General features: G+C 39.9%; 1 protein-coding gene across 3 annotated transcripts in view; it reads right to left on the bottom strand.

Annotated features, from left to right (window-relative positions):
* The window catches only part of Slc38a9 (solute carrier family 38 member 9), a 124,320-nt gene that overhangs the window by 7,247 nt on the left and 90,204 nt on the right, over positions 1-26,869 (bottom strand). For 2 of the 3 annotated variants that reach the window (XM_004623090.2, XM_023709372.1), the window contains 3 exons: positions 24,623-24,730; positions 9,497-9,603; positions 1,357-1,470 (listed from right to left, as the gene is read on the bottom strand). In XM_004623090.2, the coding sequence (XP_004623147.1) occupies positions 1,357-1,470; positions 9,497-9,603; positions 24,623-24,730 (329 nt within the window). The remainder of the gene's footprint in view (positions 1-1,356; positions 1,471-9,496; positions 9,604-24,622; positions 24,731-26,869) is intronic. The other variant, XM_023709364.1, reaches the window with a different exon arrangement.

Raw genomic sequence — 26,869 nt, 5'->3', positions numbered from 1 at the left:
CAGCCCACTATATTCTTTTAGAGCAGTTTTCTTTAATGTATTTGGTACAGGGTCTCACTATGCAGCTCAGACTCGAGGCAGTCCTCCTGTTTTTAGCCGCCTCAGCACTGGGATTACAGGTGTGCACCACCATGCTCTGTCTTTTTTTTTAATATTTTATCTTTCTTGGTGCCTGTTTGCAGCACATAATGATCACATTTCTCATGTGGAGTTGGTTCACAGACCTAACATTTCATTCTTCCTTTCATGCCCTCTTCTCTCCTATCATCTCTCGGTCCTCTTCTCTTGTGCAGAAGATTGACCTCCCTGTTTTCTACTCTAGTGACTACCTACAGCAGTTTCTCCTGACTAGAAAATCACCTACAAAATACTGTTTTTCCGGAGAAAATTTTCAGTCACATTAGATACTGTATTATTCCCAAACGTTTGATTAACTAAATGCAAATTTTTACTCATGGCAACTTTTTGGTATAAGGCTTTCTTTGTAGTGCAGGGGTTGAGCATGAAGCTGTCACAGTAAGCTACACAACCAGCCCTTAGAATTATTATTATTATTTTTGATATAGGTTTTTTTTTTTTAAAGTTTCAAAGTTGCCCTGAATGGGCTCAAAATGGGTTCCCTACCCCTGCCCCCAGCTTTCCAGAGTGCTGGGCTTACAGGCATGTGACATCATACACAGCAAGATTTTTCTTTATATTCATTTTCCCCTTTCTGGCTTTGTCTTTTGCTTTGTTTTGAGGCAGGTTCTCCCTCTGGAGCACAGGTCAGCCCAGGACTTGCTATGTTGCCCCAGCTGATCTCAAACTTGGGACCCATCTGCCTCAGACTCCCAAGTGCTGAGACTATAGGCCACCATGAGTGCTGTCTCCCTCTTTTTAACTGACACACACCCTGTCCTGCTTTGCTGTCTGGTGCTCAGTATCTGAGTGTGAGTCAGATTTATCATTCAAGATGAACAAACAGGTTAGCCATGGCACTTTCAGATCTGGGCTTTGGAAAATAAGAGACTTAGTGAATCCAATGTGGATGTTGTATAAATTCACAAGAATTCCTGGTAATTGTTCTCTACACAAAGAGAAATATAATACACGATAGTAGTCATATTTGAGCACACAGGTGCCTAGTATTCAGGACACATGTAAAATTCAAATGGCATATATTTTATAAAATTTCATAGAAAAGGAGACAAACTCAGACAGGATGGGGAAGGTATCAAAATTCCTTACTTCAAATAGATGGTAAAGATTTATTCAGACCCAGGCCTGTGTGCTATTCTATCTCCCTGTTATCATCCTGCGTACTATTCACACATGAAGTTATAAACAATCACACAGAGAAGGTACACAGCGCCGTACCTGCTCAATGCACTCTTTGGATAATGGAGGTGAAGGAAACGAAGCAAAAACCAGGACTCCGATATAGAGATAAGTCAGCGTCACCAGCATGTAGGCGATGCACAGGTCTCTCACCTAGAAATAGACAAACATAAAATAAAGTTCCTACAACAGGAAGAAATTTGCAACAATTTAACACTAAGTAAAAGTAAAAATTACAGAATTTATTTTTTTAGCCCTGTGTATATATGCGTGTACCCCTTCTGGCCAATCTATTCGCAGAAAGTAACTAAAACAAAATTCACACACCACAATTATCATGCCAATTTTTTTTTTTTTTTTAAACTAGCCTGGAGTACATCCACTAAGTTACCTGTTGGCAGACTTAGAAAGCTAACATAAACTGTGGCTTCACATGACTGAAATTCTGACTTAATTCCAAAAGGTAATTTATTTATAAAATATTTAACTATCAACAAGGCTAAGGAGCAACAAGAAAGTATAAGTCATCTTCAGTAGGACTGAGAATTTAAAAAAAAATTATTTCTTTAGTAAATTAAGTCATCAAAATTATGCCTAGACCACAAGGGAGTAGAACACATGAAAACATTTAATAAAGGAGAGCTAATCAAAGGGAACACAACAGGCAAGAGCTAAGGTCAAGCCCAATGAACCTAAACAGTAAACAGATGGAAATCAAAGGGCAGCTGTTCAAGTAACTGTACAATGTTATTACTGGAATCAGTAAACAAACACAGAACAGTAAATAAAGTGACTGCTTCTTCCCACTGCTATTCCCGCCCGCCCTCCGAAATGCCGAGTGCAGCCAGCTGTCGGGTCCAGACAGGACAGATTCCACAGATGCAGGCTGTCTCTCTCAGCACTGCAGTGACAGCCAAACGATTTAGCACAACTCAACTGTGTGTGGCAATAAGCCCACTCAGTTTTCACTTTAAACACAGATTACTTTGAAAGCTAAGAAAACAGATTAAAAAGTCATACACAATTTTTTTTTTAAAGCTTGATAACAGTGAGAATGTTTGGACATTTGGAATTAGGAAACATTTCTAATTTTCTGGATAATTTTTCTCCTTAAATGGGCTGCAGCAATAGTCAAGTTTTATAAACTTGAACTGCTATAAATTCAGTTAAAAAAGCACTCATGAGGCTGAGGCAAGAGGATCACTGCCAGTTCAAGGCCAGGTTGGGATACCTACAGAGCTCAAGTCTAGTCTGAACTACATAGTGAGACCTTGTCTGAAAAAACCAGCCAGCCAGCCAGCCAGCCAGCCAGCCAGCCATCCAGTCAGCCATCCAGCCAACCAACCAACCAACCAACCAACCAACCAACCAACCAACCAACCAACCATCCATCCCTCCAACCATCCAACCAACCAGTTAAAGAGCAAGTAACCAGATACATGAAATCTTTGTCAGGATTAAATAGACAATCAGCTTGAGAACAATCCAGGGATTCCATACCCCACATTGGATGGGTAGACCTGTAGAGCTTCAAGCTTATGTAGATTGCTTCCTGGCCTCTGGAAGGGCTCATTCTTCAGGGTTGAGGGAAGGGAGGGTGATCAAACTTCCAGGGAGATGTTTCAAAAAATTTTCCCTTTAATTCATGGAGATCTAGGGCCTGTGGTATGCTAGATTTCAGTTATCCACAGGGTAGCCTTAAACTTGGTGGGAGAACAGAAAGGAGCCAGGCAATACCCAGTTTCCTATCAAGGGATGACTGTCTTCTATTATGATACCTAAAAGACATTCTACCCTCAACCTACTCAAGCCACTTAAGAACAGAGGTGGCCTTGTTAAAAAAAAAAAAATCCCAAATGGGAGGCAAAACAGCTATGTCAAACAGCTATATACTGTACGAGATGAGGGACACCCATCATTCCATGGACAGCCTTTAATTTGTATACTACGTGGTCACCTCCTTATTTTGTTTTCTCTCTCTCTCTTTTTTTTTTTTTTTGCAGAAGTGGGGATTGAACTCAGGTCCTTGAGCTTGCCAGGCAAACGCTTATTTTACTGAGCCATCTCCCTGGCCCCCTACCACCTTATTTTGGGCTGCCTTCCTGGAAGAAAAAAAAGTATTCTTTATAGTATACTATAAAATACATACATATATATATATATATATATATATATATATATATATATATATAATGTATTTATTTTTCAATTTTTTGGGGGACAGAGTTCACTATGTAGTTCATTTAGGCTGGGCTTGAATTTACTGTGTAGCCCAGGCTGTCTTGAATTTACACTGATCCTCCTGCCTCAGCCTCCTGAGTGCTGGGATTAGAGGCAAATACTAAGATTGCAGGTATGCACCACTATTCTTTTCTATTGGCTTTTAACTTGATCCAAGCCATCTTACTTGAGATCCTGAGGACAGGGACTTGGGCTTTTTTACATTTATTTACTTATTTATTTTGCATGCTACCAGGGATTGAACTCAGGATCCTGCACTTGCCAGGCAAGTACTTATCCTACTGAGCTATCTCCCTGGTCCAGCTTTTTTATTTTTATATCCCTAATACCAGGGTAACACTTGGCATACAAAAGGAACTTAGTAAGTATGATAAATATAATACATTGGTTTAATTAATTTATTTGTATTTTTTAGTCTATACAAGGTCTATAGGGTCTCACTACATAGATGGGACTTGTAGTGATTCTCCCATTTTCAGCCTCCCAAGAGCCAGGATTATAGGCATGAGTCACCACGCCCAGTCTCAATTGCCATCTCAGCATACACCAGAGATAGAACCCAGGTCCCCGGTCCCAGTTTAATTTATTAATTGCTTCTAGGTGCTGGGCTCTGTGCTAAGCATATTATGCATATTTGATTTCATCCTCATAACAACTTTATGATCCAGATACAGTCAATCTCTCCACTTCATGGATAAGCAAACTAAGGCGAGCAAAGTTACAAAACTTGTGCATGGTCACAATGTGAGTAGCTGGTGAAGCCAATATTCTATCAAGGTCTTTCTGGTTCCAAAAGGCATGTCCTCAGCTACAGCGATGGAGACATTTCCAGTCTGCAGGATACTTATAATGAACAACAATAAGCAAAACCTGAAAGAGGCAATAGCCTATGAGTAACAAAGAATGTAACAACACATACAGAGCTGTATATGAAAATACAGTGCTGAGATCAGTACTGTAAGATCTGTAAACAGTGCTAAGATGAGTACTGTTTGACAGTACTCAGGAGAACTTAGGAGACGCCTATCAGTTTTCATCTGGAAATGCTCTCATGAACAGGAACGCTGTTCTTCTTAGAAAAGCAGCTGAGGTTTAGTGTGAGCTGGGAAATAGGCCACCCCTGAGGAGCGTGCACATGTGAGACTTGCTATTCTTTGCTCAAACCCAAGCCGTCACTGTGCTATGCCTCAACATCTGGCCTCCTAAAATCCCTTAATGGGAACAGAGAGAAAAAGCTATCGTTTAGAAGATGAGGCTCAAAGTAAAACTACACACGTTCCATAAGAGACACACATGACAGTAAAACTGGCACTACGTCAAGAACTCTGTATCAGTAAGGTGACCTACTCTGGTTCATGACTAAGCCATGGCTCACGGACTGATGGTAGGGGAGCAAGGCAGACTATCAATTAGAATGAGGCTTGGATTTATAAAGGGCCAGTCCGGCAAGTCGGCCTGGGAGCCACACTCTGCCGCCAGTTAGAACTCATAATGAACGTACTATGGAGTAGAGCGCTCACGAAGAAAAACAACAGGAAGTGGCCACAGACTTAGCCTGAACACTTATTAAAACCTCCACTAGTGCACAGCCAAGGAAACCACAGAGTTATATGAAGAACAAAGTAGCAAATTAAGATACAAGGCAACTCAAATCGTTTCACAGAACAAAGCAGGGTAGCCAGGCGCCAGTAATCCCAGCCCTCAGAAGGCTGAGGCAGAAGGACTGTCACAAGTTTGAGGCCAGTCTGGGCTACACTGTGAGTGTTAAGGCCAGCCTGAACTACAGTGGAAGACTGCATTGCAAAACACCCCCAGCAGAACAATAAACTGAATAAAACTGCACAAAATAAAAGTAAAGCAGCACTGTTTAGGTTCTGATTCAAACAGTGAAGATATAGCGAGAGTTTATCCCCATTTCCACGCAGCAGGTACAGGGACTGGCTATTCTGCTGGTAGCAAAGGAAGTGGATGACCTTCAGCCCTACTCTCCCAGTTACACAAATAAAGTTATGTTTACTGAAAAAATGCACAAATATTAAGTTAAACTTGGAAAATCTAATTAGCACACCCAATTAGGAGTCTTACTTGTTTCCCTGCGGATGTCTTGAGAAACAAGTCCAAAAGAATTATACAGAAAAGGAGGCTTTCCTAGTCCTTCATTTTCTTTTCCACTTTCATAACCCTGTTTTCTGCGGCTGGGCTGCCTAACTCAACAGCGGCACTGTGAATTCAGAGTCCTCGGTAAGCCTCCCATTTTCTGACTTTAATTTCAAAAAGTTAACGTAACATGGAAGACTTGGATAACTCAAGAGGTAAACTGAAAGGTACAATCATTAGATAATTTCAGTGACAAAGAGTCTTTAGAATATAGTATCCATTTAGCTTGATATATTACATAAGCCAATGTCAGCATAATCAAAAGGACAAAACATATCTATTTATATATATAAAATATTTAGAATGTTGCTGACACATAGTACCTCATAAATGTTAATTTTCTCATCAGTAATTATTAATACTTTAAGAAGTTAACGTAGGGACAGCCAAACAAACTCAGCAGACTCAAGTGCCTGCAAGCAGGTGCAGGGGCCAAGGGTTCGATCCCTGGGCCTGCCATGCTGGCCCCACCCCTGGGGCACAGTGAGACAGCAATTGAGACTGGGCATGGTGGTGTGCACCTGTAATCCCAGCTCTTGGGAGGCTATAAACAGGCGGATCACTACAAGTCTGATCTACTAGTGAGACCCTGAATACCCTGTAGACCCTTCCCTAAAATACAAAAAAAAAAAAAAAGTTCATGTGACACACCACTGGTTTTTTGAAGGCTAGAACATCACTTCATATTATGGTTTTAAGAGAGCAAGAAAATATCAGCATTTAAACATTTGTCTTCAAGTCTCTAAGATTTGTTCAGGGGTCAGGGAGATAACTCAGTAGAATAAGTGCTTCACTGGCTAGTGCAAGGGCCTGAGTTCAATCCCTGATTCCACAAAAAAAAAAAAAAAAAAAAAAAAAGACTTGTTCAAGTGACAAAGTTGAAATGGCATTGGCATTCTTTACTCTTTGTTTTACTTCTAATATTTCATCTATTTGTGCTTTCAACGTTGTGAAATATCTCTGAGAATTCTTCCAATGGGGATTTTCTGACAGTGTCACCTCCTCTGGGCCATCTTCCTCCTTCTCATCACAACCCTTTGAAAGTTCATGTTGAAAAGGTTACTCTCCCTGACTTCTGCCGGCTGCGTCTCTAGTCCTGCAGTATCGCCAACACTTCCACAATCAGCTGTTTCTTTTACAACTTCCCTTACGTTCTATTTAAATTTCATTTTCCATGTACTACTCTTTGTTTTATCGCTGCATTTTCACCTTTGTTTGCCAATTCTTTCTTTCAATTATCAATTTTGGTAAAATAGCACATGGGCTTACCACTGCAGACAAAGAGCCGGCACAACTACCTGCTTCACGGGCTGCATATAAAGTGAACAATCCCTGACAGACTTTGAAAGATGTGATGCGACTGGCCATTATTCACAATGTGTCTCCGTGATGTGCATGTTAATCTGTGAAATGGAAAGCTAGCAGCCACTGCTTTATGCAAGTATTCATATGTCAAACCCTGTAGTGACTGAAATTGGTATCATGTTAGGACACTAATATAATCTAAACCTTAGTAACTGCAATTTGTGCATGGAGGAACCATGCAACATGAGAACTGCCTGCAAGTGAATTATTTTGAGGCAGTTTTCTTATAAGATAAACTACACACAAAGCATGCAAACATATGTATGAGTGGTTAAGATTCAAGCATGAGATGGTACAGGCCTGCAATCCCAACATTCTGGGAAGCTGAGACAGGACGATTACGAATTCAAGCCCTGCCTAGGCAACTTGATGAGACCCTGTCTCAAAATAAACACACAAAGAGCAACAGAGGTTCAATTTCCAGTGCCATAAAACAAAGCTCAATATAATTGGTTCTTCCCCAGGCTACTAGGTATACATGGTTGTTCTGTCACTAGGGAGACTTTGACAGTTAAATCTGCTTTACTACCTTATGGACAGAATGATGCAATACACAAGAGTTCCACTTCTCCAGATGCATGTTTGAGTATCTGTTATAAGTCGACATCAGAAAACAGGCTATAAATGTCAGTAATGGGTAAACAAGCTAAGAATGTCTAGCTCCTACTATATTTTAGGTAATGTTAAATGTGTATATTTCATACTATTTAATTTTTATAACCCCAACAGATATCATTGTTTACATATGAGCAAAACAAAATGTGAAGGCAGTTAAGAAATATGGAAAATCCAGATTTACTCAATTGCAACTCCACTTACAAGTAACATGCCACGTACATGCCCAGTAAAGATGAAAATGAAAGAGGCCGACATATTCTTCCCTAAGTTGAGAGCTAACTTCCCTGTACTTAGGATGCTTTTTGCTTTCATAATGAGTCTCCTAGATACTACCCCTTACTCAAACCTCAGAATCCTCAGGTGGGTCAACCAAATAGCTCAGTGGATTAAAGTGCCTGCAAGCAGGCACAGGAGCCAGGAGTTCAATGCCTGAGCCTGTTGTGCTGGTCCCAACCCCAGGGTGTGCTGAGATGGCAATTGAGACTGGGCATGGTGATATGCACCTGTAATCCCAGCACTTGGGAGGCTGTAAACAGGAGAATCACTGTGAGTCCCATCTCGTAGTGAGACCCTGAGCACCCTGTAGACCCTTCCCTAAATTAAAAAAAAAAAAATTCTCATGTGTAGTGAATAGCACATTCCCTTGTATTTTGCTAATAACTGTAGAGACGTCTAGTAGAGTTTCATCATGATTTTTGCTTACATGGTTAGAAACTACCAAAGTGAGCTTACAGTCTACCCACACGGCAACAGGTAGCTGGTTAACTTCACCGTGGTTTGGTTTTAGTTTGCTTTGTTCAGTATTGTAAGATAGAAGGTTAGATTTCGATTTGAGACCTTTCATTTGTACCTCTTGGTCCTGGGGATTGAACTCAGGACCTTGTAGGTACTTATGCCGCTGAACTATTGCTTTGGCCTCAGATACTTCATTTTTAATGTAGATGTTCAGTTATACTTTCCCCCGGGAAAGCTTCCATTGCAAGCCCCATAAATTTGGTGTTCAAGTTTTGCATCTTTTAATTGAAATGTATGGACCATTTATATTAAATGCAACTATCAATATGATGGTCTTTAACTCTCTTATCTTGCTATTTGTTTCTGTTGTCCCATGTGTTCTTTCCCTTTTTCTTACCTTCTTTTAGATCATTTTTTTTTTTACCACATTATAATTTTTACCATTATTGGCTGATTAGCTACATTTCCTTCCATTTTACTAGTTGCTCTATATCAGGCGCTGTGAAATTATGGTTGACAAGCCAAATCTGACCTATTTTGTTGTCTTAAATAATAACATTGAAACACAACTTTATCTACTCTATCCATCTGCCCATTCATCCATCGACCCACTCATCTATCCTGGTACTGGGGGTTAAACCCAAGGCCTTTGCACTGAGTTACATACAAAACTTTTTTTTTTTTAAAGTTTTTAAACTTTGTGACAGGGTCTCCCTAAGTTCCAAATTGCTCTGGCTGGGCTAGAACTTGTCATCCTCCTGCCTCAGTTGACCAGAGTGCTGAGATAACAGCATGTGTTTTTGCCTGTGGTAACAGATTCATTTGTTTATTTATTGCTTTCATGTCCTGGCAGTAGAGTGAGGTGTTTGTATTTGGACTTGCACCCAGGTATTTGCACCTCACGTTCACAGACAAAGTTTGCTGACCACTACTCTATGGTTCAAACTCAAAAATTAAGACAAACAAAGTGTAACTCTCTTCCAGACATAAAGTACCTAAAACACTGACTTACAAAGTCTATCCTCAGGAGTTACAGAAGTCATTTCCTCAGATAATTACTCACATTGTTTTCTTGATTCTTATTGTTTTTCAAGAGTGTGATAATACAATTATGAATAAAGAAAGCAAGGGTAAGCACTCCAGTCAGCTGTGGAAACTGAAATCTTATCTCTAGGAGAAAAAAAAAGAGACAAAACAAAAATGTTAAAATTGACTTGTAGAAAATATTAGCAGCCAAAAAAATTAGTTGTCTTTGTTCTGTCTAAGGAATAAGAATATGAAAATACCTTTATGTGGTTCTTTGAGGTCACCTTTATATTTACACAAATCAATAGGGAAAGAAAAGAAATCATGAAATCACTATCCTATGTAGGTTTTTTGTATCAGTAACTCTTTTTTGCCGTCACACAAATAGTATGGGGCAGTGTAGGAGTCAATTTTAGGGTCTGACTTTAAAGTCCTCCATTCTTCAATAACAAACCTAAAAAGTACTGCTTAAAAATATTAGAAACAAATATTCACTTAAAGGGATTGGGTAAGCTAAGAAGCAGCTTCATAGTGGCATCCAGTTTTTAAAAATTATATTGCTGAGGAAGATTTTTATGCTATGAACATATTCACGACTGAAGTGCATGTATAGTATGGCTTTACTCCTCACTGAGCTGGCCACCAAGACCAGGCATGATGGTGCACCCCTGTAATCCCAGTGCTGGGAGGCTGAAAACAGGAAGATCACTATGAGTCTGAGTTGCACAATGAGATCCTATACCAAATATATTAAAAAAATTATGTATGGGGATAAAAGACTAGAAGAATATCCACAAAAATACAAATAATAGTTATTTATCTTTGCTTGACAGGATTTAAAAAAAGTTAACCACTTATCAGTATTTTTAAAAATTTCCACAAAATTTTAAAATAATATTCTTCTACAAAGAAAGAGTTTTATTTGTATGGAGAAGAGTAAGAAATGAAGACATAATACAGTTAACAGGGTTAATGCAATGCCTCAATTAGTCTGGAAGGGATGGCTGACTAATCCCTACCTGGCCCAACCTGCCCTTCCTTGGTTTCCAACCAGAGCTGCTCTGGCGCACCCCACCCAAGTCAAGCGCGCAGTCAATAGAACTGCGCTGCCTCCCATTATGCTTCAGAGTCTCTTTTTTTCCCTTTTTCTCTGGGCCAGGACTTGTGTCGGTCACGGCTCTTCTTCAGGAAGTGGCTCTTTCTTAATGCGTTTGTCTTTCTCTTTTTTCTTTTTCTTCTTCACAGATACCTCCTCTTCTGTTTTAATTTTGGCTTTTTTGTTTTCTTTTAAGTCTTACTGCCCTCTTCATCCTCCTGTTCTATTATGGGTTTTTGGGAGAGCAGTGTCTTCAGAGGAAGCCCAAGCCTTCACTCGTTTTCACATTCTTTCTGCTTTCGCTAGTGCCTTTCCTGCTCTACTTGTTCTTCTTATCCTTCTGTCTTATCCCTTTAAGCTCCTCATTTTGGCCTGTAATTTGGCTCTGTCCTAACTCCCATTTCAGAACTGGGATCTTGCCTGGAAGCATCACAACATGGCTTGGGGACTCAGCATTTGAAAAATCTTCCCTTTGCGTTTGGGACTTCCGTGGCCTAGAAGGGAAGCATGAGAAATGAGACCATGTTTACAGGTGTCCCATCGCGACACGAGGGCTCTCGAAACTGCTTCCTCTGCTCCAAGAGTCTGAGTTGTAGGAGCTGCATGCTTGGCCAGTTTCAAAAGAGAACCCACACAGGCGGGCAGTCAGCCACGCTCCAACTTGCTTGCCAACCGTGACTAGGTGCAATGGCTGTCATTGGATTCTGGAAACATGCATGTGGCTGGGTTCCGTATCTGGAGATTTCAATCACTCGGGTGCAAAGCTATAGAACAATGCAAGTATCTTCAGGAGCCTCTGCTCCCATAGACATTTCTGCAGCTGCTTTTACTTCAGCTTCAACTTTTGCTGACAATTCAGAAAGCATGGCGGAGGCTTAGTTCTTCCTATCTCCCAACTTTCTCTACACACTTGGTGAGGTGAGGTCAGAGGCAGTGCGGCCTGCCCTGAGCTCGTATACCAGTGCAGAGGGCACTTCAGTAGCCGCTCAAGCACTGCTAAGGTCTCAGCTGACAGAGCACAGAGGCACACACTTCCCACAAAGCATCAGACTATGATGCCTATACGTTCTGACCCTAACTGCATGCAGAATGCAAGTCTGTGCTTCACCCTCTCCAAGGGTTCTTAAAATAACATTTTAAGAGCATTGCCAATTTGTTTTGAGGCCTGCTACCAAATAACTGCAAAACTCATTTTCTGTACAGTAAGGTTATGATTTTCCTGAAAATGCCGCTGAGTCTAGGCAAAACAGGTGGTATAGTAGACAATAACCCATTTTAGGGGACACTGGAATAAAAACTAGATATGTAGAAAAAGCCTACTGACTGTTTGCTATATTATTTTAGGAAAAGAAGTCAGGCACAAATGATAAAAATTTTACTTTAGGGAGGCTGGGTGTGGTGGCACTTGGGAGACTGAGGCAGGAGGATCACAAGTTCTAGGCTAATCTGAGCTACATAGCAAGTTGAAGGCCAGCCTAAACTGTGTTGTGAGATCCTGTCTCAAACCCTCCCCTAAAAAAACTTTAAACTATTTTTAGAATGATTGCTTTTCACTAAGATCTATTAATTTTCAGAAAGTCCTTCCATTGTGCTGGCCTTTCTGTGTCTTAGAGCAACCAACCTTTATCATCTCTAAAATATCTTGTGAAGTAATTTGTTAGTTGCAACTCCAAGCCCACTTATTTTCTGCAAATGCCAACACTAATTAAACCCAAATACTGAGGTTTTAGTTTAGCAGAAACAACTCTGCATTAACATATTTATATCTTCAAAGAAAAACAATAACACTCATACCTCGGTTCATAATCACTGTACTATATTTATTTATTCCTCTGAGATGAACCTTGGTTGTTTCCATCTTTGGCTACTATGAATAATGCTGCTATGAATACCCATGTATGAGCCTTTGTGTAGAAAATACAGCTTATTAAATAACACAGTATTTATACCATAATAAGGGCATTTATATTAAAGAGGACAAATATTTCCCTTCACAAAGTGGTTTTAAAGAAGCCTCAAACTTCTGGTCATTTTCAAAGTCCTCTGAAAAGGCAGATCAAGAAAGGATGTAAGCAGATAGGGAGAAGAGAATTCCAACACACGTATCTGACAGAACGTACTGTGTGTAAAGAATGTCTATAAATCAGTGATAAAAATACCAGACAAAGGCAACAGGAAAACGAACAAAGAAGAAAAGACACTTCATAAAAGAGAACATCCAAATGGCCAATGAACATAAGAAAATGTCCTAACTTCATTAGTCCCCAGGGAAATGCAAATGAAAACTATAATGTCATATTACCACATACCTCAGAGAGGAAAGATACAAAAAATAGGAGATACGAATGTTGGTGAAAAAGTGGGGCAGTTGCAACTTCCAACCAGCTGATGGGAATGTAAACCGGTACAACGATTTTGGAAAGCTGTCTGACAATATTTATGAAAGCTGAACATATGCATATCCTTAGCCTATTAGTTTCACTCCTAGATTCACACTCAAGAGATAGCAGTCATGGCCAACTGTGGTGGTGCACAGGCTGAGGCAGGAGTTACTGTGAGTCTGAGGTGAGCCTGGGCTACAAAGTGAACTCCAGGCCAGCCTGAACTGCACAGTGAGATCCTGTCTCAAGGAGAGCAAGAGTAAGAGTGAGAGAGACAGAGGCAGAGAGACACAAACACACAGAGACAGAGAGACAGAGGCATACAGAGAGACAGACAGATATATGTTCAATGAGGACTTATGTAATAATGAAGTTGCAATTAACCTAACAGTTAAAAGCTGGACATAATTTAAATGTCCACAAATGGTAAAACAAATTGTAGTATATATGATGAAACACCAATGAGAATGAACGATTTGTAATATGTTATGTACACATACTGATTCCTTACAGTGAATGTACTAATTATGTACTGCAAATACGTACTAATAAAAGTTTAAAAAAGAAAATGCGATAAGGAGATTTAGAAGAGGAGGGAAGGAGGTAGGTGTGAAGGACCACCTCAGCAGCTCTCCTTGAAAGAAAAGCGACTCTGTCTCCATTTTGGCCGAGCCTGACCTTATTTCCTTGTATTATGTGCAGAGCTGGCTAGGAATTTTGTTTAATCTTTCAATTGGCCTTAAGCAATGTATATTGGTCTAGCTGAGGTGCTGGTGATAGTCTTTGAAGGTGGCATGCATGTTTCCCTGGCAACCTACACCTGCTGCTCTTTAATGTGAGCTGGGTCGAGACAGGATGAAGAGCCAATGCTCCGCAATGCCAGATGGGATCAAGCCTTGAGACAGAGGCTATGACTTCTGGGGCTTGAAAGACTACATCAAAGCTGAAGCACCAGACCCCCCAAAACATTAGATACTATCTCAATAGCATAATGCAGATTACTTTCTCTGCATCTCCTTCTCTCTGCATATGGCAGAGGTAAATGCAGGCCACCCACCTAGCTCAGCTCACAGTACTCACCCACTTCCCACAATTCTCAGTCATTCCTCCTCAAGCCACTCCTCCACTGAATAAAACCAGGTGAGGCCCTGGGTCAGCCTCTTTGTTCCAGAAAGCAATCTTTATGGCTGGACTTAGGGCCCCTTGATGCCCCAATAATTAAAAATATGTTTTAGTGTCTTTACTTTTGCCATGGGTTGTACTGAGAGTGGTAGACATGAATTAACTTGGTAGGATTCCAATAACGTATCTTTGGGATTACAAATATTGACTTCTTAGACTGAGGAAACCCTAGAGGAGTTTCCTACAGGTAGGAGGGAAGACTAAGGGGATAAAAAAAGAATCTAGCTGCATTATGTACAAGTACCCCCTCCCCAAGATGCTTACAAACTGCATACAGTGCAAGCATGTACTAAAGAGAAAACAAAAAATGAACTACAAACATGTAATACAGATCAATTTCACAGTACAATGCTGACTAAAAGAAGCAAGATCCTAAAGGACACATGTTATATATTCCATTTATATGATGTTAAAGCAGAAAACAACTAACTTTTTGCGTTAGAAGTTTAAATAGGGGTTATTCTTGCATGGATTTAACAACAGTGTGGAAACAATGACTGCTAATTTCTGATTCTGATCTCAATACTGACTGTATGTTGTGTTCAGTTTGCGAAAATTAATTAAAATGTGCACTTTTAAACTGCATGCTATAGGAATTTTATACTTTAAGAAAAACCTCAAAAGCAAGTCCCCCCTTAAAAAAAGAACTGACCATACACCTAAAAAATAAGTAGAAATTTTATTATATTTAGGACTACTATTAAATATTAATGAATGGTTACTATTAAATATTAATGAATGGTAAAAATATTAATGAATGGTAAGAAAAGATGTATTCTGCTCCCATCAACTACTCAAAACATATGTGAGCAGAGAATTATTTTTATGGTAACCAAGGAATACAATTACAGTATTACTATCAAAATGGCAAATCACCCATTTTTGAAAAGTAAGTGTCTAAAGTCTTTGGGGTCAGTTTTAAAGCATTTAATAGTTTTTTATCTCACAGTTAATTTCAGTCTTGAGTATGTACTAATTGTTAAAAGTTAAACAGTATGGCTTACAACAACAACAAACTCCCAGCATTCTCTTGCCTCACACGTTCCATCCTGAAGCCTGCTTCCCACTGGCAAGCAATTTCAACTCTTCTATCTGGTGTATCTTAAATGTACTTTCTAGCTTATTTTTGTACATTTATATTCCTGGACCTTTATTTTAATTTTTTTTTTAAATTTTTGACATAACTGATTTTCCTACCAGATGGCTTTGATGCTATCCTATAACCACCATCGTATGTGCTCTCCTACTTCCCATTCCTCAATAAAATTACTTATAATTTTGATTTGTAAAATCAATGTTGAATGTTATTTTTAAAAACATCAGGGCTGGGGAGATGGCTCAGTAGGATAAGTGCTTGACTGGCAAATGTAAGGATCTGAGTTCAATTCCCGGTTCTGCAAAAAATAAAATAAAATAAAATAAAAATAAATAAAATAAAATAAAAACATTATGCATTACTAATAGTTAAACCATGGAAAATATGGTTTTATTTCCTTTTATATAAAAATGTATTGATTTCTTTTTCTGAAGTAACTTTTTCTTTTTTAGTTTCTTACTTTTCTAGTTAATATTACTTTTCCCCTGAACATGAAAGAATAGGAAAACTCCTCTCCATCTGTATAAAACATCAAAAACCTATAATCCTATAATCTGGTCTGGCTACGGACTAGGCTTGCACAGCTGTTTTCTAGGGTTGTCCTCCAACATCTTTCTGCGAGTTTCTTGATTTACTATTTTGTGGTAGAGCACATTTTGTAGGGTTTTGTCGAGAAAGGGTGCAGGGAAGGCAAGACAGTATGTATGAGACCTTCTGCAAAAATCATTAAGTGGGAGTGTGGTGAGATTCAGAATTGTAGGCTGAAATAACTTTCCTGAAACCTCAGATGATAGATGATGGTTTTACCTTAGATGACAGATGATAAGTTTTACTGCCTTTTCAAGCTCTGAGTTACTGAAAGGTTTGATTCTATTCTGAGCCCACATTGTTTTTCTCCACTTAAAAAAAAAAAAAGTATATATATATATATTTTTTAGTTGATGTTTTCAAAACATAACGATTACATTTATTGTGGGGATTCTGTACAGGTACACAACACATCTTGGTTTTGTTTAGGGCCTTCTCTTTATCCTGGGTATTCTGAAATTTATGATAAATACACTTTAGCATGGCGTGATCCCAAGTGCTGGGCACTTTTTGACCATAGACATTTGTATTCTTCAGTTATGAGAAAATTTCTTAATAATTTCATTTTCTTTCTTCTAAAAATAGATTAATGCTGTGGTTTATCTTTTCCTCTTCTATTTTATTTTTTCTTAGACAGTCTCGCTATGCAGCCCAGGCTGGTCTATTCACCATGGAACCCAGGCCAGCCTAGAGCTGGTGGCCACTGTGCTGCCTCACCTCTTCGTCTGAGGCTAAGATTACAGGCGTGTACCATCACACAGGGCATTATCTTCTTTCCTTCTTTCTCATCATTTATTCACATTTTGCAAGATTCCCTTGAATTTTATTACTTTTTTTCAAAATAATTATGTATTTGGTACAGGGTCTCACTATGCAGTTTGGATTCATAATGATCCTCCTGTCTCAGCCTCCCCAGTGCTTTGCCACCACACCTGGTTTTGGTGGCCAGCTTGGCATGGGCCAGGGGTGGGGCCAGCATGGCATGTGGTGCCAGGTATCAAACCTGGGTCCTTGTGCTTACCAGGCAGGTGCTTAAGATGCTGAACTACCTCCCCAGCCATTCCCCTGAATTTCAAACTTCTATTATATATTTTAGTTTTAAGAACAAGTCCCCTCCTTCTTGCTGTCATTCTTTGAAGCTAAACAGTGCTTGCTTCCTGGATATAATTCTTTCCCCACCTTACTGGGATTGAACCAAAGAAGCACTCAGCTCTAGCCCTTTTTAGTCTTTTATTTTTAGATAGAATCTTGCTAAACTGAACAGGTTGGCTTTGAATTTGTAATCATGCCTTGACCTCCCCAGAACTGGGATTACAGGCACATGGCACTAGGCCTGGTTTCATAACTTTACTTTTTAATGCTTTAAAAATGTAACTTAAAAAACATTATTTTTCCCTTTCATTGTTTCTCCTCCAAGTTTTCCCCTCTTTCATTTTCATGTATGATGTTTAACTCCAATATTTGTTATTTTTGCCTTTTTATTTATATTTAAAGGTAAAGCACTGGGGCTGGTGAGATGGCTGAGTGGTCTAAAGCACCTACTTAGAACAAGCTTAGCAAAGCACAGGGACCGCGGTTCAATCCCCCAGCACCACATGCCAGCCAGCCCCGCCCCCTGGTGGGCTGAGCTGGCCACACACACACACGTAAATAAATAAAAATATTTAAAAAAAAAAAAAAAAGGTAAAGCACTAAAAATGCAGTACTTAGTTGACATCTACAAAGTCTGACGTAAGCAAGATACATTTCTGGCAGAACCCAACTACCAGGGACTCTGATTCTTTCTTTTGGGGCCTGTCAGTTTCTCAGAGAATCCTTTCCTAGCTGTCAGCATTCTGGAAACCAAGGGGTAAACGAAAGAAATTTAGGGGAGGAGGTGCAAAGAGAAACCTCAACATTCCACATTCATCTCTACACCTGCACTTAATCCCTGTCTTAGACCAAGGCCATCTGCCACACACCACATGCACTCAAGGTCACAGTCTCTCTGATTTCGTTTCTTCTCTCTTGCTAGGTCGAAAAGAAGGAAAGGGCTGTAGGGCTAAAATCAACCCTCTATGTACTGAATCTCTTATACATACTTAGGTATTTTAGCTCTTCTGCTTTCTTTGCAGTTATCAACATCTATCAGTTTCTCAGCTTTTAAAAATCTACTGCCATCTCTTGACTGTTACTGTTCTTTGGATTCCTTTTGTCTTTGGTTCTTACATTTATTTCTTTACTGTTCTGGTTCTTTACATTTATTTCATTTTCATGCAATTCAGCAGAGAGTAGAAAGAAACACATTTATGTATTCAACAATTATTTACTGAGCACCACTATGTGCCAGGAAATGTTTTAAAACTTGAGATACAACAATAATTCAGAAGCACAAAAAAACTAAACCAAAGAATATCGCTTTGCTCAGAAAGTTAACAATCCAATTCAAGGATACAGATAAATAGAAAACAAAGACAGGTACTCCTTTAGCATCTGAGCTTTCACTATCTGAACTCAAGAACCAAAAAGATTTTGAAACATCTCCAGATAGACCTGTTTTCTTCTGCTGCTTTCTGACACTCAGGAATTAAGTAGATTAGAATAACTGGGTGTCTCTCAATATTCCAAATCTAGAGCAAAACCAAGAATTTATTAATACAAATATTAGACAACCACAAATATTTGTATATAAGATTGTTACTGACAAGAGTTCTTAAGAAAAACATGGCACAGGGAAGGATGGGGTGAGCAGGTAGTCAGGGAAGGTATCTTTAATGAGAATGTCTAAATATCTGGAAAAGCAGAAGGGCTTTTCACACAGAAGGAACAGTAAATACGGGTGTGTTTGGCGTTTCTGGGGAAGAATAAGTAAACCAGTATGTAAGTAAGCCAAGAAGTAGGCAAGCCAGTAAGTGCGCCAATACAGCTGGAGTAGAGAGTAAGAGGGAAGAGGCAAGGAGAATCACAGACCATGACAGACACTGCTGTCATTCTGAATGAGGTAAGAGACCATTAGTGACTTTGCAGATTATTTTTTAAAAAAATATCACTTGCACTGCTGTGTATACAACAGATGACGGTAGAGGAGACAGAATGGAGACAGCAAGATTAATTAGCAGGTACCAGGGTAATCCAGGTGAGAAGATAGTAGATTGACATAGTTTTTTGGTGGAAATTAAAAGAAGCAGTCAGAGTCTCTCTTTTGTGTATGATGCAGTGGAGACTGAACCCAGGGTCTTGTACACACGAGGTAAATGACTGCACCCTACACCCCTGTTATGGCTTATATGTAGATGTCCCCCCAGAGCTTCGTGAGGCCATAGGTAAGGAGTGTCAAAGGTGGCTAGATTAGGATGTGTAAATATGGATTAAAGGAGCAAGACTGGGATGAAGGATGTCATGCTTGGATTAAGGAGGGGTCACCCCCAGGTGTGGGTGGCACCTCCTGAAAGGCTAGACCTGGAAGTGATACAAGGGAGAGGGAGGCTTGCTGTTGCTGCCTTCTGCCTGCCCCACCATGCTATGAACTTCTTCTTTTCTGTGATTTCCCTCTGGCATGCCATCCTGCTTTGGAACCAGGAGACTGGATCGAAACCTCTATAAACTGAAAGTGAAATAAACCTTTCCTCTTTTAACTGTGTTGGGTATTTTGTCTCAGCAATGAGAAAAGTAACCAAGACAGATTTTGGTGAGAGAAGTGGGTTCACTGTTGTCATACTCCTTGGCCATGAGGTTCAAAGGCTCCAATTTACGAAGAGTTTGGCAAGTACAGGAGAAGCAGGCTGAAGTAGCAGCCCTGTAACACTGTAAGCTGAACATGATGGGACAGTCTGGTCAGAGCTCAGAAGACCAGCATGCTGATCGAAATGCTGCTGGTAAAGGCCAGGCTCAGAAGGTTTCAGTCAGAAGCAAGGACTGCAGTGGCTGTTAGACTCTAAAGTGTGTGTATTATGCTGTGGTAGAAAACTTGTCTGCAATTTGCTCTTCTCCAGACTTTGCCTGAAACTGAGATTAAAGGTAACTGACTAATTTGGTAGACAAAATTTCAAGGCAGTCTAATGTTGAGGCTATGCATGACTACTGTTGGGGGCTTTTAGCCAGACCAATTTTAAGAATCAAGAACAAAGAGCTCTGCAGAATTATTTCAAACATTTTGAGTCTGGCCAGAAAGGAAGCTTCAGTAAAGTTGTGGACTACAAAGATGGAATAGAGAATGTGGTTGCAGAGAAGGAACAGAAAAGATGGCCTGAGTACATCCCCACAACCAGTATTACTCTACCCTTTGCGGCTGCAAAGCTGCAAAAGTCTAAGATTTTCTTTAAGAGAGCCCCTGAGTACCAAGTTCTAGAATGGTGTTGGCCTAGAGAAGTTGCTCCTTGGGGTTTGGTTCAGTGCTCAGCAATCTAGACACTTGACTCTTACAGTCAAGAGAGGAGGAGGCTGGGTATTGCTCCAACTGGTGGCAGACCTCAGTACCATCCATGTGGTGCTAGTTTTAAATGCATACAGAATGCAAGAGTTGTGGGGTCAGGAAGGGTTCCATACAGATTTCAGAAACAAGCCCAGGAGGCCAGGTAGTGTGCCCGAGAGCACAGTGCGTTAAGCTGTGCGTGTAAAGCTGAATGGTTGGTAGAGACCCAAGAAGGCTGGAGAAGCCAGAATCACAGTTCATCTGAGCAAAGCTGCAAGGAATGAGCAGAGCCAGTGCGAGAGAGAAGTCTGAGAGCAGCAACACCTGCCCGCTGTAAGGGCAGAGCCCCCCATGGCCACAAACTCCCTCAGATGCTAGACATGCAACTATGGGACTTAATATTTTCCCTAATGGATTCTGGCCTTGCCTTGGTCCCATTTCCATCTAGCCCCTTTCTTTGGAATGGGAATGTTTATCTGGGGCCATTGTATGTTGGAAGTGTTTAACTTTCTTTTCTTTTATAGAGGGGCTCATAGCAAAGTTTCCCTCAAATCGCAAGAGACTTTTGGGAGCTGAGGGTGGAGTATTATGGCTTGCATGCTCCAAAGGCCCTACATGGCCATAGGAGGTGGTTTCAAAGATGGCTGGAGCAGGGTATGTGAAAGTGGATTAAAGGTGTGATGGTGGGTAAGGCAACTCCACCTGGGCTCGGGTGGTGCCAGTTAACAGCTTACAAGCTGGACAGAATGCAGAGGCACCGAAGGAAGGCAGGCCTGCCTGCTGCTGCTGCTTCCTGCCTCCTGCTTGTACTGCCACACCCCAAGCCATTTCTCCACAACGCTCCTCAGCCATGTCAGCCTGCTTGTGGCCAGCTGAAATCTCTGCTGACTGGACAGAGTCAACCTCCAAACCATGGACTGAAACCTCTACGAACTGTGAGCTGAAATAAGCCTTTCCTCCTTTACCTTAGGGGTCAGGTGTTTTGTCTCAGCACTGAGAGAAAGCAACTACCACAACCCTTTAGTTTTTTTTAAAAAAGTAAAATAGAAACACTGTGTAGATGGACTGAATGTGGAGGGTGGAGAAAGACCATTCACAGATGCCTGCAAAAGTTTTGGCCTGATCAAGGAGAAAACGGAATCTACCTTTTTTTTTTTTTTTAAATTTTATTTATTTGTGTGTGTGTGTGTGTGTGTGTGTGTGTGTGTGTGTGTGGCCAGCTCAGCCCACCAGGGGGCGGGGCTGGCTGGCATGTGGTGCTGGGGGATTGAACCTCGGTCCCTGTGCTTTGCTAAGCTTGTTCTAAGTAGGTACTTTAGACCACTCAGCCATCTCACCAGCCCTGAATCTACTTTTTAAGCAAACTGGTGATAGAAGTGGACAATGAAGAAAACACTTTTTTTTTTTTTTTTTTTAAACAGGGTCTTGCTAAGCAGTTCAGACTCACATTGATCCTCCTGTCTCAGCCTTCTCAGTGCTGGGATTACAGGCCTATGCCACCATGCCTGGTTTCAGTGGCTGGCACAGTGCACCTGGGGTTCTGGAGCTGGTACAGCATGAGGTACTGGGGATCAAACCCGGGTCTTTGTGCTTGCTAGGCAGGTGTTTAGACCAACAAACTATCCCCCCAGCCCAGAAAACAAGTTTTTAGTTTTGTCAACATAAGTCTGTGATATCCACGGACACCCAAGTGGAGACTCAGAAGGGACAAGGGGTGTTTGAGTATGGACTTCAGTGGAGAAGCTGGGCAAGAGATGTAAAGTGGGAAAAGTCACCATTATATGGGTAATATATAAAGCCAGGTAGTTATATAAGATTCCTTAGGGAACAAGGCGGGAGAGAGGAGAGGCTGGAGATCTAGGCCCTGGACAGCTATGTAATTTAGAGGTCAGAAATTTGAGAAGGAGCAGCCAGCTACAGAGACAAATCAAGAAAAAGCAGGTTTTAAAGTCAGGTAAAGAAAGAGGTAATGGAGACAGAGGGGGCTAATGCTGCCCACCCTGCCCACCCGCTGAGTCAGAGGGATGAGAGGTGGGCATTGTGCTGACAAGAGAGTCACTCTCACAGAGCAACAGCTGGGGCAAAAGTCGGGTAGGACAGGATTCAAAGCCAAACAGAAAAAAGTCGGAGACAGTGAGCATATGCAATGTTTCTAAAAGTTTCCTTAAAAGGAGGCAATAATTGAGGGGAATATGAAACCACATGGATTTTTGCTATTTATGTGGGGAGATAGCTGTATACTGCAGGAATAGTTCAGTAGGGGAAAACTGTTATGATACATGACTGAATAAAGATGCCACTGCTGTGAAAGTAAAGAAAAAGGCAAGAAAAGGTTGGATGATATGGCAAGGTTTTTCTCATTTTTCCCCTACCTGAGAAAAACGCTGATGACAGGATCTATGGTACGAAAAAGAAAACCTTTACGGCTAAGCTCAGCACTACATGGTATAAGTCCTGCCTGTCCTGTATGAGGCCATGGGTTTAATCCATGGCCAAGAAAAAAAAGTTTTAGAAACAAACTTAAGCAAACAAGTACATAAGCAAAGATGATCAGAATTTATATAAACGTCTCATTAAGAGATTCACCCCTTCCAGATTTTGGAGACTGTGTGTGTTTTGAAACAGGGCCTTGCTATTAGTCCGGTCCCAGCAATCTTCCTGACTCAGCCTCCTGATTCTCCCTTCATATTATCTAAACTATGTGAAATAAATGATGTAATGTCTATTAAAATACTTATTCTTGGGGCTGGTGAGATGGCTCCGCGGTCTAGAGCACCTACTTAGAGTGAGCTTGGCAAAGCAAAGGGACCACGGTTCAATCCCCCAGCACCACATGCCAGCTAGCCCCGCCCCCTGGTGGGCTGAGCTGGCCACACACACACACACACACACACAAATAAATAACAAATTTTAAAAAAATAAATAAATAAATAAATAAAATACTTATTCTTTTGTTTTTTGAATAACCATTTTTCCCTCCCTATGTCTATTACTCATGTTCTATGATTATCATTAAGATTCTTTATAAATCACAATGATCTAATTTTAGAATATCTTAAGACTATTTTTGTCAGTCAATGGACAAACTAGTTGAAAGTTTCTATTTTCATTTATGTCCAATTTTACACATAGTCTTGGAGCAGAGTGCTTTCCAAGCCTCAATAGTTGCTTTACTCTGAATCTACATTGACTTTTGAGTCTTTGCAGGCTTTGAAGTGAAAAAAAAAAAAATTTAAAACTAATGTAGTCAAATGTTTTAAAAACCATGGAAATGGGAACAACTTCCAATAACCACCAAATCTACACCTGGAAAACTTAGGAATGTTGTTTAAAAGAAAGAAACAAATTGAGTGGTAAAGAACAATTACACAGAGTAGGCACTGAATACAGGCTTGGAAATCTAGACTGTCTAAATTGAAGGTTGCTAAACGGAAAGAAAGCAGTAGTTCTAAGCCAACAACACAATTGTGTATTATTTTCTCATTACTAGCTTTCAAGACATTTGTATAACAGTCAATTCCATTATCTAATCTGGCTCCTCACTTAGCAGGATTTATTTTTTGCTTCATGATGCTTTTATCACATCCAGAATATGCTTGGGGGAACCAAAGAAATTGCTAAGTTATAATCATAAGAAAATTAAAAAAGAGGAGGTCAAACATTTAATAATCATACTTGTAGCCAGAAAACAGTAATATGAACAAACCCATTAGGGAATAACAATTTTAATGAGCAGTTATTTCATATATCACTGGACATAGGATATATTTTATTATTGAGACAATGAGTTTCTGATTTTTCAATTGCATAATAAGTTAAATGAATTTTAACTATTCAGTAGAAATAGCAAACAGTTTTGGTAACCCCCAATTGTAAGAAATCAAAGAAGTCTCAACACAGTCCTGTTTTTTTTTTTTTTTTTTTTTTTTTTTTTTATTTTTTCTTATTTATTTGTGTGTGTTTGTGTGTGTGAGTGTGTGTGTGTGTGTGTGTGTGGCCAGCACAGCCCACCAGGGGGCACGGCTGGCTGGCATGTGGTGCTGGGGGATTGAACCGTGGTCCCTGTGCTTTGCTAAGCTTGTTCTAAGTAGGTACTTTAGACCACTGAGCCATCTCACCAGCCCCACAGTCCTGTTTTTAACTTAACAAGATAAGTAAAAATGTTTAGCACAAAAATACCACTATTTGTTTTAGAATAGCATATAACAATGATTAACTTAAAGATCACATTATTTTTTTTAGTTTATATTATTATTATTATTATTATTATTATTATTATTATTATTTTTTTTTTTTTTTTGCGGAACCAGGGATTGCATTCAGGCCCTTGTGCTTGCCAACGAAGCACTTATTCTACTGAGCCATCTCCCTGATCTCTAAGATCACATTATTGTAATTTATTATTTCTTTATTTTGACAAAACAGCTCACCTGGTACAAAAAATTCTGTTGGTACAAACCAGTGAAATTCCAAATGAAATCCCAACTGAATAGCCTTCAAAGTGACAAGAAAAATCAAATAGATAACGGATACTGTGCCTGGAAAAAAATATTAAGGAAAACATTAACTTTCATTATCAGAATACTTTAAAATTAAATTTTATCTCCATATTCTCAACAAAGTGCAGCACATTATTACCTTCATTGATTATTCCCACTAAGATTCAAGCTGAATCACATGCATTACCAGAAAGAAAAAAAAAAAAAAATCAATGTAGAGGAAGCCTAAGAAAGCGCTGGATAAAAGTAGCTTATATAAAGCTGAATGCAAAGCTGTTTAATTTATGTATGCACTGAGGTTGGTAGAAAAAATAAGTATGGATAAAGACAATGTGGTTACTTATATACAATGGACTACTACTACTCTGCCATGAAGGGCAAGCGAGTCATCTGTAGGAAAATGGATGCACTTTCAGACTATGTTAAGTAAAATAAATCAGTCACACAAACTCAAATACTGCAGGGTTTGTTTTGTATGAGACCCAAAACATAAATAAGATAAAAATAAAAGAATTAAGAAATGGAGGGCCTGGGGAGATAGCTCAGTAGAATGAGCGCTTGCCTGGTCAATCTCCGGTACCACAAACAAACAAACAAAAAAAGAAATGGAAGAAAGTGCAATGGAGGGGATGAGAAAAAAAGGAGGTGAAAAAAGAATTGAGATGCGTTATGTATATGAACCTGCACAGAGTGTAATCATTCTATGGCCAATGTGTACAAAAGATTACAACATTGTACAATTACATAGAAGAATAAAGTACCACAAAACCAGCCTTTTGGGTACTAGAGATTATTGGGAACACTGGAAATGTCTGTCACAATAGTTAATGTGAAGTGTTAAAGAAAAGTAGTGAATGTGGATCACAAACATCTAAGGAAAGGGATAAACTACACAATTTGTGAATAATCTGATCTAGTATCTACATGAGGTTCTGACTGGGTAGTACTAATTCACCGATGGAATGATTCCAGGTTCCATTCCAGGTACTACAGACAAGGCCAAGTAGTCATGCAGCATGTTTTAACAACACACAGGTCAGAGAAGGATTCCTTTTGATGATGTAAGTCCAGTCACTATGGAGCATGGTCCGAAAACCTAGGAAAATCCTTTGATTTTGGTTCCTCTAAAAAAGTTTCAAAGTAGAGAAAGTACCAAGAAAAGGCAAAAGCAGAATATGCTTAAGGAGTTAGATTATAATCAGTCTGGTTAGAAGTTTGCTGATTGTTTTGCCCCATGGAGCAAATCCTTCTATAAGTTTACATGCTTTTAAAAGACTTGTTCCACTGGAAAGTCAGCAAGTAAATCAGGAAACCACAAATGAGCTGCATAGGCTCTACTGTGGCTTTCAAGATTAGCTAATTCAGAAAGGATGAAAACAAGAGAGGAAAGCTCTTGTAACCACAAGGCTCCATTTTCCTATTATAGCAGCTTACAGTGAGGCAAAAGGCACAGAGAAGTATTTTTACTTCCTCTTTTTGCCTTCTATCTATATTCTGGCTTTCCATTTCCTGGAATCACTGATGTGATAGATAACCCCACTGTTTCGTATTATTTAGGCTGTGCTGTGCTATACTGTACACTATATAGGCTGCCTACTAACAGGTGGGATTTCTAGAGAGGCGGTAAAACCCTAGTCTATTTGGATCTATCAGTTTTCTTTTGTATTTCAGCACAGGGTCTCAGGGGCTCGCAGCACAGATCAGACTCATAGCGACCCCGCAGTGTCCAGCCTCGCAATAGCTGCATGACAGCCGAGCACCACCACACCCAGTCTCAAGGTCATCTCAGTGCGGTAGGGCAGGGCAGGCACGCCATGGTCCAACCCAGGCCCGCTGTGTGTCTGCCTAAGTCAGCGCTTTACTCCACTGAGCTATTTGGCCAGCCCAGGAGCTATCAATTTTCTTATCCTTGTATGTTGTTTAGTTAATCAGATTTGAGCTCTCTCTGGGAGTTACTTTTGCCATCTTACACAGTATCAACACATTCCTTTGGTGGTTTCTAAAATACTAGGACTCACAGAAACAGTGCTGTTTCTTTAAAGAGGCAACAGGATTCTATGAAAGAACCAGGAGCAGCACCAAGGAAAAGAGCAAAAGCAGAATATACCTAAGAAGCCTGAGTTGGAGAATGATGTCAGGTTTCAGGTCAGGTGACAATTCTGTGCAATACTTTTAAAG

The sequence above is a fragment of the Octodon degus genome, unplaced genomic scaffold (assembly GCF_000260255.1).
Source record: "Octodon degus isolate 3935 unplaced genomic scaffold, OctDeg1.0 scaffold00001, whole genome shotgun sequence".
Classification (NCBI taxonomy): Eukaryota; Metazoa; Chordata; class Mammalia; order Rodentia; family Octodontidae; genus Octodon; species Octodon degus.
This window is presented reverse-complemented; position numbering and strand designations above follow the sequence as displayed.